This window comes from Panthera uncia, assembly GCF_023721935.1.
Source record: "Panthera uncia isolate 11264 chromosome D3 unlocalized genomic scaffold, Puncia_PCG_1.0 HiC_scaffold_8, whole genome shotgun sequence".
Lineage (NCBI taxonomy): Eukaryota > Metazoa > Chordata > Mammalia > Carnivora > Felidae > Panthera > Panthera uncia.
Window position 1 is genome coordinate 25,066,074 of NW_026057586.1, and position 19,889 is coordinate 25,085,962.

Consider the following 19,889-nt stretch of genomic DNA (forward strand, 5'->3'; position numbering starts at 1 on the left):
AGGTTATGGTTGAGAGGGGAGAGAGATATAAAGACAGTTATAAATGCATTTTTGTCGTACATTGGCAGGAAGCACAAGGCACGATCAGAACCTAGAGGGGGTGGACTAGATGTGCCTGCAACAATCAGGGAGAGCGTCAGAAGAGTCGCACGTGAAGAATGGAGGAGGCGGGGGTTGCCAGAAGGACAAGGAGATGGACGGAGCATCTCCACATAGTTGGCGGCAGGCGCAAAGACCTAGGGGCAAGAGAAGGCGTGGCCTGTCCTTTCCCCCAGGAGAAGGTGTCCTGGTGTGGTGTGTCCGTGAGTTACTGTGGCGCTCAGGCTAGTACTGCAGTTAGGCTGACGAGAGCGTCGAGCTAGTGAGCCCGACACCAGACTTTACATCTCCGCCCACCTACGCCAGGGAGCTTCACTCTCATGATTACCACATTCCTGTAACAGACGGCACCCGTAATCCTTGCTGCCAGCTCACAGACGTGGGTTTAGGGTGTGTCACCACACCCATGTGGGTGAAAGGGTGGGGGAGTGTGGGTGTTTCAGCGTACATCCATGACCACAGCCAAAGAATGACTCCGAGATGGTCTCCCGATGATGAGTTATTAGCATAACTTCTATATATGAAGACTTGTCCTGATTTTTAATGACCTTAATAGATTTCCAACTCTTCTGATTATAGAGCACTTTATCTTGTGTGTATTTTTTCCTGCTCTGCTATAGAAAGGATGTGACATAAATATTTAATCAGTCTCAGCAGAATTGGCCTTTTTTCATGGCTCCAGATTATCTAACTTCACTGATCTAATACTTGTGGCATGTATCTTGAAGAATCAAGACTCAGAACTCAGATCGTTCAGGAGGATTTTACAATGATTATAAATCCTTCCGTGCCTTTTTGTCAAGAGGGAGTTTGTAAAATATAGTGACTTTAGAAGTGAGCCTGATGGTCATAAAATGTGCTAAATATGCTGTTTTTTAGCTATTTGTTTGTGAACCCAGTCTTTCCATTACATTCGTAGTGTTTATACCTCAAATTACTCAGTGTAGACAGATGTGTGTGGACTGAGGAAGACTTTTGAATCTAGTATATAGTCATCATTAATGTCCCCTAAGGTCCAGATTTCTTTAAAAACACATCTCTTAATTTTGCCAGATCATGTGTAAAGATAATTTTTAGCTTTCAGGCTGAGTTCTGGGTCTTTGATAGCCAATTCTGTAATGAGCGCATGCTTTTTCCTTTTCTTCCTTCAATCAGCTCCACCCCCACTGGAACCAACTTGGCTTCTGTGGGAGTCATCATTGTAATGGGTGCTCTGTCAGTCCACCACTTCCCTTGGCACAAGCAGGAAAATAGTAACTTATTGAGATGCTTCTGTTAAAATACAAATCGTAAACAAATCCAATCAAGAAATTCTTTTCAAGTGAATTTCCCTTCCTTATGAAATGTCCATCAGTGTTCCCCTCCTCCTAACTCTAAGGTCATGAAAAGAAAATGTTAGCAGGGAGCTTGGGATGAATGAATGTGTTTGTAGATTTTTTAGACCTGCTTATTAGACCCTAAGCAGAGCAGACAGCAATATGCTATTAACACATTGAAATACAACTTCAAGCCATATAGCATAACTGTGCATTGCTGGGAACCCAGCCAGCTGTACATTGCTGCATGGCCTTATTGGGCATTTGCAGAGCAAATGTCTGTAGTGGAGAACCACAACAACATTCTTTTTAAATAGTTGCTTTGTCCAAAGTCAAAAGACATTTTTCATATACATATGCCATGTAGAAAGGAATGCTGGTAATAAGCCGATGTGTTTATCGACACCTGTAAATATAGATGGTCACACCATCTTTAAAACAAGGGACAGTGGTATATTTAACGAGTCAGTACCATGTAAGTTTCCATCTACTTAGTCTAACGAATATGTAAATATCTGGTATGTAGGGCCTTTTACTGTTTACAAAGCTTAAAATTTTTTTCAAGTGCCTTGTCTCCTTTACTTCAGTAGTATGAAGATCAATGCTTTTACGTCGTTTTCTATAAAGAGGAGAGGGAGATTCTATTAAATGAACTGTGATCAAGTCTTCAAAGACAAGTTGAAGTTTTCAGAAACGTTCTTGGATATGCAGTTTGTCCCGAAAGGAAAGTATGATTAATTCTATCGATACTGCCAAATTTATATTTGATTATAACAAATATTATTTTAGTTACAGGAAACAAGTAATTTGACAAAAACATTGTGAAATTGCTGTCTCAAATATTTGGCTGTCTTTTAAGCTCCTATACATGTTTACATTTTAGGTCTTTATCGATGGGTGTATATCCCAAAATAAGTAGCTAGTTGAGGATGAAAGATCTTATTGGAAGATTTTTAAATCAGCAGAGAGTTTGATTAGATTGATTAGACTGCAAGTATCAATGATAGTGTGCATTCTAATTGATTAAAATGTTTTGTTAGACAAATCTAGGGAATTTTCTTATTTCGATTTCTGTAGCAACTGAAATAATAAATCATAGGAAGAAGTTTATATTATAATGTTATATTGTTAAAGAGGCCCTTTTTTTATTGTTATTACAATCTTTATTACTTTCTAGATCTGGCAGCGAGATATTAGGTCATTTCATCCCTTCTGAGCTAGCACTAGATTGTTCCTTTCAATGTATTTTCCAGTGGTTGGGCCAGTATGTTAATCCTTCATACTAGAGATTCCCAGGATCTTCATTGCTGGCAGTAGATTAGCTCCAGGAAAAATGGCTTCTGCTGCCAAGGAGTTAAATGATTCAAGGGCTGTGCTCCCACCACTGTTGTGTACTTTCCTGACATTCGTCCCAGATTTTCCTTTGCTTATTTTCTTGGATGTCCTTAGATATCCACATTGTATTGGAAGTTTTATGCTGCGTAAAATTGTGTGTGTGTTATTTTACAAATGTTTTGGTTTGCAAAAATCTCCCCTGGAAACTTAATGATACTTAATGCATGTGAATGAGCTAATCAATGGGATTAAAGATAAGAGGTCTTATACTCAGGGTTGGGTTTTAAATGAATGGTATTTTTTGACATTTCCAGCATCAGCCCTGTCGGTTGTCGTCAGTGACTTTATGTTGCTAAATCCAGCGGGCATCATCTGTTTTATTTGCCCTCTCAATTGGGTTTGACACTGTTAACCACTCCTTCCTAGGATAGTCTCCTCTTGGTTCTTTCTTCTTTTTCTTTCCTTTGTAAAGTTTTTGTGGTGTCTTTTTTTTTTTTTTTTTTTTTTTTGGCCACTCCTCAAAATTCTGTGAAGATTTATCTTCCTCTGTCTAGATTGTGATCTTATGACGCTGTTAAATTTGGCACTTCTCAAGGTCACGCCTAGACCCCTTTCTGTTCTCTCCTTACCTAGGTCTTGGCCACTCCCACCTATATACTGATGACTCCCAAAATACATCTCCAGAGTAGACCTATTCTTGGCCTTTGAAACCTTTTTTGTCCTTTCAGATACCTGATGTCATCTTCCTGGTTTTTCAGGGTTACTGCAAACCTCAGTGTTTTCAAACTGGAAATCTTCCCTTTTTCCTGCCCTTCCTGATCCTCTTTCCTGTCCCCTGCCTCAAAGAATGACATCACCTTTTATGCAAGCCAGAAGCCTGGGAGTATTTTTGATGCCCCTTTCCTCTCATCTACCATATCCAATTCATCACCGAGTCTTGTGAATAACTTTGTCATATCTGCTGCTTCTTTCCTTCGACCCATTACCTTAGTTCCCTGCTCTACTGCAGTAACTTCCCTTAGGTTTGTTACCAACTCTCGGCTCGCAGTCTGAAGCTAGACTGATCCTTTCAAAACGCAGATCTTGTCCTGAAACTGCTTATGTAGCCTTTCTGTATTTCTCATTGTTCTTAGGGTGAAGACCAAACTCCTCTGTAACTGGCCTCTTTCACCGCTCCCTCCCTCCCTCCAGGTCAGCGCAGATCCTTAGTCTTTGTTGTTCCTTCTGCTTGTATTCTTTTCCTGCTCATCTTTATTCATCCTTTAAATCTTGGCTGAATTATTACTTTTATAGGGAAAACTTTCCTTACCTATCTGATCAGGTGAAGTTTCCTTATTTTTAGTTTTCATTTGTAGCACCTATTACCTGTTTGCATCAGTTTGATTAGTTTTTCCACACAAGAAAACTAACAGTTCCTTAATCTCATAGCAAAGCAATACTCCTGTTGTGCCTGATTGAAAAATACGTTTATTTTGCTTAGTTCAAATCAGAGTCCAAATGAGGTCTTCACACCCATTAAACAGTCGTGTCTCTTAGGATTATTTCAATCTAGAGTAGGATCAGGATTTTCAAAATAAAGTTTTATTAGAACACGACAGTGATCATTTATTTATGTCTTGTCTATAGCTGCTTCATCATACTAATTACAGAGTTCAGTTAGTTGTAAGAGAGACAGTAATGACTCACAGGTCTAAAACATTTATTACCTGGCTCTTTAGAAAAAGGTTGCTGATCCCTGACCTAGAGCAGTACCCCCTCCTTTGCTTTTCTTTCCTTTTTGTTTTCTTTCTGATTTGTTTGTTTTGTTTTTATTTTTGTTTTTTAACTCACAACTTTGATTAGTTGATCAACAGGTTAGTTGTTTTACAGAATATCCCACATTCTTGGTTTATCTGTTTGCTTTTTTCTGTGTCCTTTAATTTGTTCTTCCTGTCATCGATTTCTTCTGTAAACTGGGGTATAGATCGTTGAGATTCAACCTTTTTGGCAAAAGTTCTTCATTAAGCGTTCCTGTATATTTCGTATTGTGTAGTATAAGGAGATACATGATATCTATCCCAGAGATGCTAAAATTGATCAGTGGGTTCAGTTGGTGATAGCCTAATCCCTTCCTTCTGAATTACACTATTGTTCTTTCACATGATGGTTTCATTCATTGATGATCTTTTACTGGATTAGTTGTCTTACCACAGGCTGCCAAAAGGAATTTTTTTTGTTAAGATTTTATTTTTAAGTAATCTCTACACCTAACATGGGGCTCAAACTCACAACCCTGAGATCAAGAGTCTCATGCTCTACTGACTGAACCAGCCAGGCACCCCCAAAATGAAATTGTAAAATTATAATATCACATGCCTATTTTTTTAGATACAATTCTTTCTTCCCAAGTAAGTTTGCCTGGAAAAACAGGTTTTTTTTTAACTCTTATTTTTTTTATTAAAAAATGTTTTTTAAGTTTATATATTTATTTTGAGAGAGAGACAGAGAGATCGAGTGGGGGAGGGGAAGAAAGAGAGGGAGAGAGAGAATCCCAAGTAGGCTTTGCACTGTCAGCACGGAGTCTGATGTGGGGCTTGAACACACAAACCGTGAGATCATGACCCGAGCCGAAAACAAGAGTTGGACGCTTAACTGACTGAGCCACCCAGGCACCCTGGAAAGACAGGATTTAATGCTTATTCTTTTCCTTTAATATTTAATTTTCAGAAAGAGAGATTGATGTCCTTGTTACCTTCAGTAGTAAACAAAGCATTTTGCTTTTTGGTTTTTCACGTGTGTTATTATGAACTCTTTGATTTTTATATATATACCATGTGTTTCAGTCACTTGCAGAAATTATCTTTTCTGGTTTCTAACTGTGTCATCTTCGGCCAGTGGGAGACTCTAATGTTGCCTTTTGATGGAACCCTCTTTGTCATTGATAGTTTCCCTGCTTCCCCACTCTGAGGCCACTAGTAGAATGTCTCAGGCTCATCTTGCACATTTCCTGTCTCAGACCTAGCAAACACCATTCCTTCCCAGAGCTCTGGTTTCTTTTAGTGGAAGTGATACTTAGAGACCACAATCTGGTTGTGGGTGATAGGGGTGCTAATTGGTAAGGAGTGTGTCTTTTTTTTGACATCTCTTCAGTGGACAAAACTAGTAAAATATAAATTCTTGAAAGGAAAAAAATAGTTCATACTGTTAGTTTTGATTCAGATTTAAGGTTATTTAATATAAATTCTTATTTGATTCTTTGAACTGCATTAATATATTCTCTTTATTCCTCTCTCTCTCTCTCTCTCTCTCTCTCTCTGTCTTTATATGTACATGTAATTGTTTTAAAATAATAGTAATGTTACTACTATAAGTGAACAAAGTTTAGGATTTTTTTTTTTTTGTCTCTGACCTTAGGTATCCCACTGAGTATGTATGATCAATTCTATATTTTAAAATAATTTTTTATAAGTTTAAAATAATTCTTTGTGTTGCTTCATCTCCTGATAGTTAAATTCATTTGTTTTAGTTTTTAATTTGAGGGAATTTTTTCATCTTGATTTTAGTTTAGTTTTTTTTTTTTTAAGTTTATTTATTTTGAGAGAGAGAAAGAGAGAGGAGGGGAGGGGCAGAGAGAGAGGGAGAGAGAGATAATTCCAAACAGGCTCCACACTGTCAGTGCAAAGCCCAGTGCAGGACTCACACTCATGAACCATGAGATCATGACCTGAATCAAAAACAAGAGTTAGATGCTTAACTGACTGAGCCACCCCAATGCCCTGATTTTAGTCTTTGAACATACGTAATTTAAAGCTGTAGCAATAGAATATAATTTTCTCATCATTGCCCAAACACAACACATCTAGAATAATGTGTTCACTTCTGCTGCCATATTTTAAGAATAAATATTTGGTAAGTGGCATACCAAGGCTGGGATGATACCAGTGGTTCTGGCAATGCATTGTCTTGGGTCTGTAAACCGTTTTAAAACTATGATAAAACTGACTAAAAGTTGGTCTGCTTTTTTTATTATCACCATGTATCAGCAATTCTAAATACTATCAGTGAGAAAATACTCCTCTCTGCTCTTGTTACATTGCTGAGGAGGTAATCAATCAATGTGAATATCCAAAGGAGAGTAATATAATTGATGATGAATCTAGAAACTGTAGCCCATGAACAATGAAAGAACAGATGTTTAATATCAATCAGAGCAGAAAAATTTTAAAGGTTTACAGTTTCTATATATATTTGAAGGCTATCATGTAGAGAAAAAAGTTAACACTTTTCTTTCTAATTCCAAATGACATAACTGGGTAGAAATTTAACTTAACATTACTAGTGAGATTTTGAGTCTGTGGAGGATCATGGCATCCTTTTTTGTATATTTTATCTTCCCATCGAGAATCAAGGCCTCTTTTCTGCCCAGCGGTAAATTTTTGTAATATTCTTCATGTAGGTCCTAAACACTTATTATTAATTTGATTTCCTGGTATTTCATATCTACTAGTGAATCTATCAACAAGCTTTTTCTAAAACAATTTTTTAAATGGACGTTGGAAAGGGATACACATCATAGTCTAGAGAGTTGATAAAGTTTAACCTGCTCCTGGTGAGCTCGATATTTTTTTCTTGAAAGCTTGTTAAATGATTAAGAAAATAAATTAATAAAGAGTTGTTATGAAAATGTACTTTTATTGCCAAGGTGCTGTAAAATACATTATTAGAAAGCCTGACTCGGGGGTCTTTTCAAAGCATTATTCTTTTGCTTGTGGTTTTGGGCATCTTTTCCAGATTTAAGTGTTGTTCTAGGAGAGAACATTTTGATACTTTACTCGGGTGAAGCATAACCATATCAAATAACATTTCAGAACTATACATTGCATAATCTTGGACATTGTCATATAAGAAGGCACTAATGAGATTTTATTTTTTATGAAAATGCAGCTCTTACTTAACAGTGACTGTTTTTTATGGGCCAACTCCAGACCACATTTGCTTACTTCCCACGCTCTAGTTTTTCTGATGTCCGAAGCTTTAAGTATAGAGGTCAGAATGACATTTTCATGCTCTTGATTGGAATCTCATAATCTTAAAATGGGTATTATTCAGTGTATCAAAAAGCCTAGTTCTGTTTTCTTTCTTATATTAACAATAAATGAATTTTTTATATTTTAATATCAATTTTTAAAAATCTTTTATCTTGAAATTGCAGATTTGCAAAAAATACATAAAGATTTTTCATTCACCTTTCACCTAGAGTCTTGAAATGGTAAAATTTTACAACCTTTGCTTAATCATTGTATTTTTTTTTTTTTTTTTTTTAACATTTGAGAATGAATTTATAGACATGGTGTACCTTTTACCACCAGGAACTAAAGTGGCTATTTCTTAAAAACAAGAACATTTATCCTAATCAAGAAATTAACATTGTCAAATCTACAGACACTCAAATTTTGTCATTTACCCCACTAATTTCCTTTCTAGAGAAAAAAATGCTTTTTAACCCTCTGTAGTATGGGCTCCAATCCCAGAATCATGTTGCATTTTATTCTCTTTCACCTCCTTTAATCTGGAACAGTCCCTCTGCCTTTCTTGGTATTTCAAAATTTGAAGATTGTAGAACTTTTTTTTGTTTTTGGGTTTTATAAAATACTCTTCAATTTCTATTGGTCTTTTGATTTCTCAAGATTAGATTTAGACTCTGCTGTGATCGTATCAGGAGTTACATGATGTCTCTTTACTGTTGATAATATTTATTGCAATCACTTGCTTAAAAATGTGAATCACCACTGCCTTAACACAGTTTCTATGTTTTCTCAAGTTTTGCTTTCCTTTGGTGGATTGAGTCCTGAAATGTCTAATGATAAGCCTGTTTAAAAAAAAAAAATCTTTTTCACTCTGTCTTATCTTAGACATTACCAGCTTCTTGAGACTTGACTTGGAGAGGAGTGGGCAAGGCCAGGACTTGCACAGCTTCTGGACTAGGTGGGTCCTATAGAGGTTATAAACAGAGGTTCCTAACTCTATTTAAGAATGATTAGGGGCTCCTGGGTGGCTCAGTTGGTTGAGCGTCCGACTTCGGCTCAGGCCATGATCTCATGGTCGGTGAGTTTGAGCCCTGCGTCGGGTTCTGTGCTGACAGCTCAGAGCCTGGAGCCTATTTCGGATTCTGTGTCTCCCTCTCTCTCTCCCCCTCCCCTACTCATGCTCTGTCTCTCTCTATCTCAGAAATAAATACACATTTTTTTAAAAATTTAAAAAAAAAGAATGATTAGTCTTAGAGATTCCTTTGTCGGGCATAGCTGTGAAGTGCTGATGTAAACGCAACATTGTATTTTTAAATCCATTTTCACATCTCTGCCTTTCTTTTGAAACATTTTATGTAGACCACAGGCTTTTAAAATAATTTCATAATTAAAATCTAGTTCAGCAACCAATAATTATTTACCCAGTGGATGCTCATAGATAATAATGACAGGTTAATATAATTAAAAGCCAATTTCCTGTGCCTTGATTTATATTTAAAGAATACAGATTAATTGTGCTGAATTCAAAATAACAGAGTCTAAGTGTAGAGTTGACTAAGTTTTCGAACTCACTTTTTACCATTATTATAGTTGCTGTGAAAGTGTTAAGACAGACTTCATGATAGAATTGTAAGTGATTAAAAGATAATTGTTAAAAACTAGTATTATTTTTTGTTCATTTCTTGGTGGGTTTTTTTTTTTTTTTTAAAGCTGAGAGTAATGGGACCAAAGGATTTTTCTCATAATGAGAATACATCTCTCATGTGTCTGCTAATCAGCAGGGCTATTTCCATTCGATCTCTATTAAATAATAATAATAAAGAATATTTCAAGATTATTAAATTACGAGGAAGGAACATCTCTAAATTGGACAGGAGCTCCTTTTCCTTTTATAAGAAAATGTTAACTATTTCAGTCATACGGCTTGTGCAGCATATATGGAAATTATCTTCAAGGTGTATCATTACCATGACCTTCTTAAAACACCTTCTGACAACATCTGTAGATTTTCTTCTTACTTCTCTAGCTACCACTTAGTATTCTTTACCGCACCTCTCTGTCTTTAACTTGGAAATCCTGGAATTTCTTGGTCCGGGTCCTGTCTTTTCCCTCTGACCTTGTATATGTTCTCCGAGCTTTGACCTTCTTCTGTGTGTCTGTCTATAATCCATCTATACCTCTGGGTTAATCTACACCCTCTCTTAGCTTTAAGCTTATGTGTATACCAGCATTTGCTGACATCTCACAGCTGCGGTATCTGAAACTGAGCATGTCCAAAACAAAACTCGTGATCTTCTGCATAAAACCTATCCCTCCTCTGGTTTCTCCTTCCTCAGAAAACGTACTTTCATTCGGTTCCTAATATGAGAAATCAGGGAATTACTCTTGATATCTTCCTCTACTGGTCCCATCCCCCATTCCAATCAATTAGCAAGTCCATCGGTTTTAGCGCCAGGATAGTTTTGAATCTGCTGTACCCCTGCTCTAAGCCATCAGCAGTACTTGCATAAACTCTTGCAGTAACTGCTTACTGGTCTTTGCTTTTCTACTCTTGGTGCTTCTAGTGTTATCTTTCAACTTTTGCTCCTCCCCAGTTTTATCATTGTATTGCAGAAATGCACCTTTAAAACAGTCGATCATATCGGGGCGCCTGGGTGGCTCAGTCAGTGAAGCATCCAACCCTTGATTTCGGTTCAGGTCATGCTCTCACGGTTTGTAAGTTCTGCAGTGCAACGCAGAGCCTGCTTGGGATTCTTTCCCTCATTCTCTCTCTGCCTCTCCTCTGCTAACGCAAACACACACACACACACACACACACACTCTCAAAATGAATACTAAAAAAAAAAAAAAAAAAGTCAGTCCTATCTAGCTGCTCCCCTGCTCAGACCCTTAATTAGTTTTTCATGATGCGATAACTCACAAGGCACCACATGAGCCGACCTTACCTTTCACCATTTTCAGGTATACACCAACCATGCTGAACTTCCTTTGGATCCTTGAACCTGCCTGGATCTCCACGCTTCATCATATTCCCTCTGAAATAATTGTTCCTGTGCCCCTTTCCATTTTTAAAAATTACTTAGCCATTAATTTATGTCTGATACATGAAAACGGCAGAAAGTGCACACAGTACGAAAGATGCATCGTGCAAAGTGGCTATTTATATTTTCCATTTTTATGGGATCAGATTTATGAGTCATATTTTTTAATGGCTCTCAGGTATATGGTTTATTTGTGAACTTCTATAGTTTTATTTTTACCTTCCAATCTTTGATCAACCTGGAATTTATTTTAAGAGGTAAGGTAAAGAGCTCTGTTTTGTTTTTTTTTTTTCCTAGTTAACTACTCAGTTATCCCAGTACCATTTATTGAATATTTCATCTGATTTTCTGTTTTAAAGTGCCACCTTTACCTTATATTATGTTCTCGTCTTATTTTAGTCTCTTCTAGTGTCCTGTGTGCTCATGTACCATGCCAGACTGTTTCTATTAATGTCACTGTATGGTATCTTTTTTTTTAATTTTTTAATTTTTTTTTTTTTTATTTATTTATTTTTGGGACAGAGAGAGACAGAGCATGAACGGGGGAGGGGCAGAGAGAGGGGGACACAGAATCGGAAACAGGCTCCAGGCTCCGAGCCATCAGTCCAGAGCCTGATGCGGGGCTCGAACTCACAGACCGCGAGATCGTGACCTGGCTGAAGTCGGACGCCCAACCGACTACGCCACCCAGGCGCCCCTAATGTTTATTTTTGAGAGAGAGAGAGAAAGAGAGAAAGGGGCTGAGAGAGACAGACATAAAATTCTGTAGCAGGCTCTAGGCTCTGAGCTGTCAGCACAGAGCCTTACCTGGGGCTTAAACTCACAAACTGCAAGATCATGACCTGAACCGAAGTCGGATGCTTAACCAACTGAGCCACCCAGGCGTCCCTATGGTATTTTTTTTTTTTAAAGTTAGTCCCATCAACTATAGTTTTCCAGAATATTCTGGCTTTTCTTAAATGTTTAGTTTACTAAATGGAATTCGGAATTAATAGGGCTAGTTTTTTTTTAAATCTTGTTGATATTTTTTGAGAATATGAATTTTTAGATTAATACCTGAACATTGGATGACTTTACGATCCTACAATTTCCTGTCTAAAAATGTTTTTTTTTTTTCCATTTCTTTGACTCAGGGCTTTCGTTACCACCATTTTAAAGATTTCTTCATAGATATTTATACATCATACTTGGATATTTCATCTTATCTTCTTGTCAGTGTAATAGAACCACTATATTTTTCAAAAGTGATTGTTTTTTAAAAACAAACAAAAAGCAGAAACTGACCCAAAAGAGAAAAAACTAATGGTTGCCAGAGGGGAGGGAGGTGGGGAAATGACCAGAATGGGTGAAGGCGAGTGGAAATACAGGCTTCCAGTTACAGGGTGGATGGATAAGTCACGGGATGAAAGGCACAGAATAGGGAATATAGTCAGTGGTATTTTAATAGCCTGGGTATGGTAACAGATGGTAGCTACACTTGTGAGCACAGCATAATGTCAAGAGTTGTTGAATCGCTACCTTGTGCACCTGCAACTAGTGTAACATTGTGTCTCAACTGTCCTTCAAATAAAAAAAAACCTACCTGTTTTTTGAACAGAGAAGGGTTGTTAATTTTGAACCCACTCTCCTTACAATATTCATGTATTGTTTGTAATCGATTTTTAGCTCATTCACAGCTCCTCTTCCCCGGTCCATAATCTATTTAGCTAACTTCCATTCTTCCTTAAGATGTCAGCTTAAAGTTCACTTTGCAGGAGCCCTTTCCTAACTTCCATGTCTCAGGGAGAGAGCTCCATATTACTTCGCTTAGGGAACCCTATACTATTTCCTTCAAAGGGCTTCCACAGTTAGAACTTACACAGTTTACATGGGATTTTGTTATTGTCAGACGTGTCTTTCTTCTGTCTTGCAAGCTGCCCGGGAAAGAATCGTGTCTGTTTTCTTCCTCACCCTGTCCTCAGCTCAGTGCATAGTTCCCACGTGCTACATAGTAGATACTGCTTGGCTGATGAGTAGACAGGCTGGTTAATAGGTTGAATGGATGATTGGATTGTCCAATTTTTGGAAATTTGACTATTTCTAATCTTTCAATCTATTAGCTTTATTTTGAATTCAGCACACTTTAAAAGTCACACATTGCCCCTTGGGAACTTGATGTACGTGGGGTGTAGATTTTTATTTTTAATTTTTTTAATTTTTATTTTTAAAAAATGTTGATGTATTTATTTGGAGAGAGAGAGAGAGCGTGCAAATGCAAGTGTGCAGGGGAAAGGGAGGGGTAGAAGGAAAGGGAGAGAGAGAATCCCAAGCAGGCTCCAAGCTTCGTGCAGAGCCCAATGCAGGGCTCGATCTCACAACTGTGACATCATGACCTGAGCCGAAATTAGTCAGATGCTTAACTGACTCAGCCACCCAGGCACCCCATGTGGATTTTTAGAAAAGGTTCTCAAAGACGAATGGTTTAAGCATATCAGTTAATGTGTTCATGGTTTTGCTGATTCACTTTGTCAGATTGATTGGATATTTTCCTCTTTCAAACTTGTTATTTTCGAGCAGTCTGAAATGTGGCACAAGTGAAATTACTCTGACAATAATAATTCTTTTATTTTTTTAAGTATCACTTCAAAATTTTGGAATAATTTAACATACTTCTATGTTGCAATTTGTGGGATTGAGGCTTGGAGAGATCAAATACCCACTGTTACAAAGCTTCCAGTGGCTGGATCGGGTCCAGATTTCGAAGTTTTCTGACTCCTAATTCAGTGTTCCCTCTACCATGGTATCTTCCGTATCGCTGTACTATTAATTGCCTGCCTTCCAGGAATGTATTTGTAGTATTGTAGAGAGGAAAGTCTCTCACACCACTTTGCTCTATCAGGGCAATTTTCCTATGGTTAACTAATGACACCATCATATTTTGAAAATGTTCCCCCTGTCAGTAGATCTCCCCCCACTTTTAAATAGCCTTTTTCTTTAAGAGCAGCTCTAAATTCACAGCAAAAATGAGCAGAAAGTACAGAGAATTGCCATGTATGCACCCTGCCTCCCTATACCCACAGCCTCCCCTACTGTCATCATTCTGCACTAGAAGTGTTACCGTTGATGAACCTTCCTTGACATCATTCGCACCCAGAGACCATAGTTCATGTCAAGGCTCACTCCTGGTGGTGTACTTCCTGTGGGTTTTGACAGATGTACAATGGCGTGCATCCACCGGTAAGGAATTCTAAAGAGTAGTTGCGCTGCCCTAAAAATCCTCTGTGCTCTGGCCTGTTGATCCCTCTCTCCCCACTAACTCCTGGCGGCCACTGGGCTTCTTACTGTCTGCAGAATTTTGCCGCCTTTTCTGGAATGTCATGGAGTTGGAATCCTACAGTTGGTCGCCTTTTCAGAGAGGCTTCTCTCACTTAGCGACACACGTTTGAAGACTCCTCCATATCTTTTCGTGGCTGGCTTGCTCCTTTCTTTTTACCACTGACGACAGCACTTCATTTTCTGGATGTACCCCGGTTGGTCCGTTTACCTACCAAATGACATCTTGATTGCTTCCAAGTTTGGGCAGTCACGAAAACTGATAGAAACGTCCATGTGCAGGTGTTTATGCGGACAGAAACCGCCAGCGCATTTGGGCGAATACCAAGGAACGTGCTTGCTGGACCGTGTGGTAAGAGTATGTTTAGTTTTGTGAGGAAACAGAACCTGTCTTCTGACACGGCTGTGTGATTTTTGCCTTCTCACCAGCAGTGAAGGGCGGTTCTCGTTGCTCCGTGCCCTCACCTGCAGTTGGTATGGTCAGCGTTCTGGACTTTGGCCTTTCTCGTGGGTTTGGAGTGGTATCTTGTGGCTTTGATTTGCATTTGCTTCATGCCACAGGAGGTGGGGCATCTTTCCATACGCGTATTTGCCGTCCGTATAGCTTCTTGGGTGAGGTGTCTGTTTAGATCTTCTGCCCATTTTTAAATCACGTTGTTTGTTTTCTTTTTTATGTTTTTAATATTCACTTTTAACACTTGTTTTTTGTTTTTTGTGGTTTTTTTTTTTTGTCCCTTGGGCAGCATCTAGTGAAAATACACAGAAAGCTTTGAGGACATTGAGAATGGTTTATTTTTTCAAAGGAAAACTCCTCTCTTTCTGTTTTTCTCCTTTTACCTTTGTCTTTCAGTTATACCTGCCGCCACTTGCGGAGATATGTTTATGTGTTGGACAAACTGTATTTCCCCCACTATCACTGTTCTACGCTTCAGCATTGCTTCTCGACCCTCAGTGACAATGGAGAGGAACTCTTGTCTTTAACTTGCTCTCACATTCTCAGATCCTATGCTTCCAGGTTATTAACCTCTGCTGTCTGTTTACTGCATGCTGCATGCTGTATGTGACTGATAATTGCATGTTTGAACGGGATACATGTCGGTGAAATGATTGCCGAGGAGATTTCTATTTGAAATGGTGCTAAATGATTCCTTAAAATAATGGCTGGGATTTGTTGCCTTACAAACGTCCTCTTAAGTACTTTATGTTTCATGGGAGAGAGAGAAGCTTTCAACCACACAGTTGGCACGTAAACCTGACAGAACTTTTCTATACTTTGCTCCATTTGGAAATCTTTTGATTTATGCGTAATAGTTGGGAGGTGCTCTGTCTGGTTTCTGTATGAACAGACTCTACCGTTACTGTTAATTACCTATGAATTTTCGGTTCTCTTCCTCGCTCTGCAAGCACCCCCGAGAGCTGACCGTGGCATTTCACCCATGTTTGGATAGAAGCACATTCAGCTGAGCAGGTTTGATTTTATAAGAAGGTAGAAATTGTCCTCTGGGGTTTTGCATTTCTCACTCATTTGTATATAGAATAGTTACAAAATCAGTAAGTTTCAGTGTGTCATGGGTGAATGTAGATTAAACAGAGCAACAGTGGGAGTCATAAGAAAGAGACAAGCCACCGATGTCAAGTATCAGAGAAAATCCGTACCTGCTGTGTAGTGTATATCACACGCCAAAGGAGAGACGTAGTTTGCCACGACTGCTTTGTATTTTGTAGGTGGCATTTTAAACACACATTTTCTGTAAGTCAGGAATGACTTGCGCACCAGCCCTATACTGTTAGCTAGGTATGATGTTTGAGGCAGTGTCTTCAGTGCAGAATGACTTCGAGGAAGAAAGAAGAAAACTTCCGTGACCACCTTCTAGAAAAGAGCAAGCTTTGGAATTAAAATAGATCTCTTCAGGTGAAGAAACATGCAGAAGCTTTACACAGCATAAGTGAAATTTGATTATTATTTTGAATACATTTTGATTATTAAGACTAGAAGGTAGTGTGACATCTAAGCTGCCGGCCTGTTTTTGGTGGCAGAAATATTTACAGACACATAATGATGTCGGTCAGACTCATAATTAAGCCTGTAGAGACATTTTGAGACATAAAGAAAATCAGAGACAGAAATGTTAAGTGAAAATAATGGAATAAGCCCTCGTGCATATAATATGGGAGAATTTATCAGAGGAAAGCCATTTACTTTCCGCTGACTCCAGGAAAACGAGTGAGTATCGGGTAAGTGATGGTGTTAGAAGTCGGGGACACAATGTATCCAGTTGCAGGCAACAGAGAGAGCCGTTGCTCATCACTGAGCCTCTTGAGTGGGCAGCGTAGCTATTCCTGCCCTGATTTCCTAGTGGACCCACCGAAGGTTCCTCCAGAGAAACAGAACCAGCAGGACGCACGTGCACGTGTGCGTGTGTACGTGCAGAGAGAACGAGAGATTGAGAATTACTTTAGGGAATTGGCTCTTGTGACTGTAGGGACCGGCAAGTCGGAAATCTATGGGGGCAGGTTGGAAATTTTGGTGAGTGTTAATGTTACAATCTTAAATCTTAAATCCACAGGTGCTGGGCAGGAGGCCGGAAACTCAGGCAGGGTTTTTGTGATATAGTTGTGAAAAAGAATTCTTCTTCCTCAGGAAACCTCAGTCTCTGCTCTTAAGGCCTTTTGTTAATTGGATGGGGCCCACCCTCATTAGAGTAATTTTCTTTTTTTTTTTTTTTTTTTTTATGTTTGTTTATTTATTTTGGGAGAGAGAGGGCGTGCGCACCTATGCGAGCAGGGGAGGGGCAGAGTGAGAGAGGGAGAGAGAGAATCCCAAGCAGGCTCCACACCGTCAGCACAGAGCCCAATAAGGGGCTTTATCCCACGAACCGTGAGATCATGACCTGGACCGAAATCAAAAGTCGGACACTTAACCGACCAAGCCACCCAGATGCCCTGGTAATTTGCTTGCCTTAAAATCAGCTGATTAACCTTCACAGCAACGTGTAGGTGAGTGGTCGCCCACTCTACTGGCCCCGTAGCCCAGCTAAGTGGGCACGTTAAGGCCACCACCACACCATACTTGTGTTTTTTCTCCGTGTGTCTTCACGTACGACATGTCTATCCGACCAGACTCCGAGCCTCGTGCAGTAGACGTGCCATCTGACCCCTCGTTGTGGGCCTGGCAGCACCTCACACCTGCGCGCTGGTCACCTGTGTTAGTTGCTGCAGGGTTTCACCATCTGCTGTTTGTACCCGAGGCCACTATCCGCTTGCCTCTGGGTCACACCCCTCCCCTCACGGGGACACACGGGAGAGAGGGATACAAGGGGAAGTGGGAAGGTAAAAGGGAACAGAAGGGAAAGGACCAGGAAGACAGAGTCGGGAGACGTGAAGAAAGTCAAGAGGGGAAATGTAAAGGCCAAAGCAGCATGGGATTCCTGTGTGCCTTCACCCGATTCCTGGCAGAGCTGAAGTACCCTCTGTTTCTTGGAACAGCATTTTCTTTCATGTGTTTTGCTTCCTCTTTTAGCACCCCTCCTGGGGCCCCTTCCTCATTCTCAGGAGGTTGCTCGGTACTCGCATCTAGGGTAGAAGGTAGTAAGTAACCCTCTGAATGGCATGTGTTCAGTGCATAGCCCTCCTCGGGACTGAAAAGCCTTTAGGCTGCCTCTAGAAGGAAAATCAGGCTGTGGTAGACCCAGGTAGATGGGTTGAGGAAATAGTCTGAGGCCAGGAGAACTCTATGGCATTTTTGAAACGCTGTCCCTTTGCAGTCCTGGCCTCTCTCCGACTGCCGGCCCTCTTCTCTCACCTTATTCCAGAGCTGTTAAACCAGGTGCACCATCTCCCGGCCTCCAGACTCTGCCAGGCCCTGACCACCTTCTCTGAATGGCAGAGAGGAAATTCAGCGATTAGGGGCGTGGGCACTGGAGGGAAGGCCACGCCCCCTCCTCCACCGGCTTTGCATCCCAGCTCCACCCCTTTGCTGTCTGGGGCAGGGAGCCTGAAAAGCTTGCATTCTGGACGGACCTCAGAGTGAGCTTGATTTTCACAAAGGGAGATACCTGGTCACCTTTGTGCCACGTTCATGCGCAAGTGACTAACATCCTGCATCCACAGTGACACGTGGTCAAGTGTAATGTAGTCTCTGCAGTTGACACATTTTTCTTTCAAGAGACCTGTGTTACTTAGCAGGACAGACCAAGCCGAATGCCTGAATGGAGCCATCTCGGACTCACTTCACAGTCTCAAGTAGCTTTTGGTTACGTAGTGTGATCCTCACGCCAATCAGTCTCTGGAGAGAAACATTAGTTTATCCTTAAAGGACTTGACCTCAGTCTAACATGAACTACTGCTCTAGGTAGAAATCTCAGTCACTGTGCGGCAAACTTCTTCCCGGTGTAAGAATTATTTCCATAGCCTCCCTGAGAGAGTGCTTCTGGGTGCTTCCCATGTCGGGAGGCAGCAGGGTTCTTACTGTTTCACTGTTAGAGGGTCAGGTTGAGTCCACCTGCCAATAACTTTCAACCATTTTAAAATTTGTTTTAATATGCTAAAGATGTGGTGTAATCCTGGATTATTTTGCAGCCATAAGTTGCAAATGTAACATAAAAAATGGTAGAAGATAGTGGATTTCTATAAAGAAATATCTACCGAAAGTTATTAAAATGCTAATATCTTGAATTTATTATTATCCTAGGGAAATAGCCCAAGGTAAGAATGATATTTAAGAACAAAATAAGGGATTAGTCAAGTAAACCGTATTTTGTCAACTCAATGGGAAATCATGTAGCCATTAAAAGTATCATAAAGAAAAATAGGGGCTCCTGGGTGGCTGTCTGTTGGGGGACCGACTTCGGCTCAGGTCATGATATCATGGTCTGTGGGTTCGAGCCCTGTGTTGGGCTCTGTGCTGACAGCTCAGAGCCTGGAGCCTGTTTTGGATTCTGTGTCTCCCTCTCCCCCTCCCCATCTTGTGTTCTGTCTATCAAAAGTAAATAAACATTAAAAAATAAAGAAAAATAAAGAGGGGCGCCTGAGAGGCTCAGTTGGTTAAGCCTGCGACTCTTGACTTCGGCTCAGGTCGTAATATCACAGTTTGTAAGATCGAGCCCCGTGTTGGGCTCTGTGCTGACAGTGCGGAGCCTGCTTAGGCTTCTCTTTCTCCCTCTCTCTGCTCCTCCCCTACTTGTGCTCTCTCTCTCTCTCTCAAAATAATAAACATTTAAAAAAAAAAAAACATGGAAAACATTCGATATAATGTTGAAAAAAGAATATAAAATTATATACTGATATTAAAACTATTATATGCGTGCGGACAAAAACTAGATAACATACAAATACTTGCGGAACATTAGTGAAATATACATGACATTTAAAAGAATTTTAAATTTATTTTTTTAGCATTTAAAAATTATGCAAATTGACATTACAAGTTTCTTTGTTTTTTCCTCAGCCTTCCATCCACTGTCCCAAGTTAAACGTGTATCTCTGGCTGTTTTTTTGTTTTTTTTTTTTCCCTCACCACCATAACATAATGTCATTTTATTAATTGGCAAAGAACTGCAGTGGTTTATGGGAATAGATAGGAGTTCCTTCAAGTGTGATCACAGAAAATTTCTCCCATAGCTTATTTTAGCATTTTTATAGTTTTGGGGGGGGAAGGGGTGCTTTTCTTAACGGAATTGGTTTATTATTCTAAGTAAGCACAACATTAAATCATGTCTCTAAACTATAGCACTTTCAAATTTAGCAGTGTTTTCACCCATTTGGTATGTCTTTCATACTGT

General features: G+C 39.6%; 1 protein-coding gene across 6 annotated transcripts in view; it reads left to right on the forward strand.

The window, feature by feature from the left end:
* DYM (dymeclin) overlaps window positions 1–19,889 on the forward strand; it is a 351,209-nt gene that overhangs the window by 190,560 nt on the left and 140,760 nt on the right. The window contains exon 14 of one of the 6 annotated variants that reach the window (XM_049620093.1): window positions 14,960–15,124. The exons of the other annotated variants lie outside the window; for them this stretch is intronic. Within the exon in view, the coding sequence (XP_049476050.1) occupies window positions 14,960–15,124 (165 nt within the window). The remainder of the gene's footprint in view (window positions 1–14,959; window positions 15,125–19,889) is intronic. 6 annotated transcript variants of the gene reach the window in all.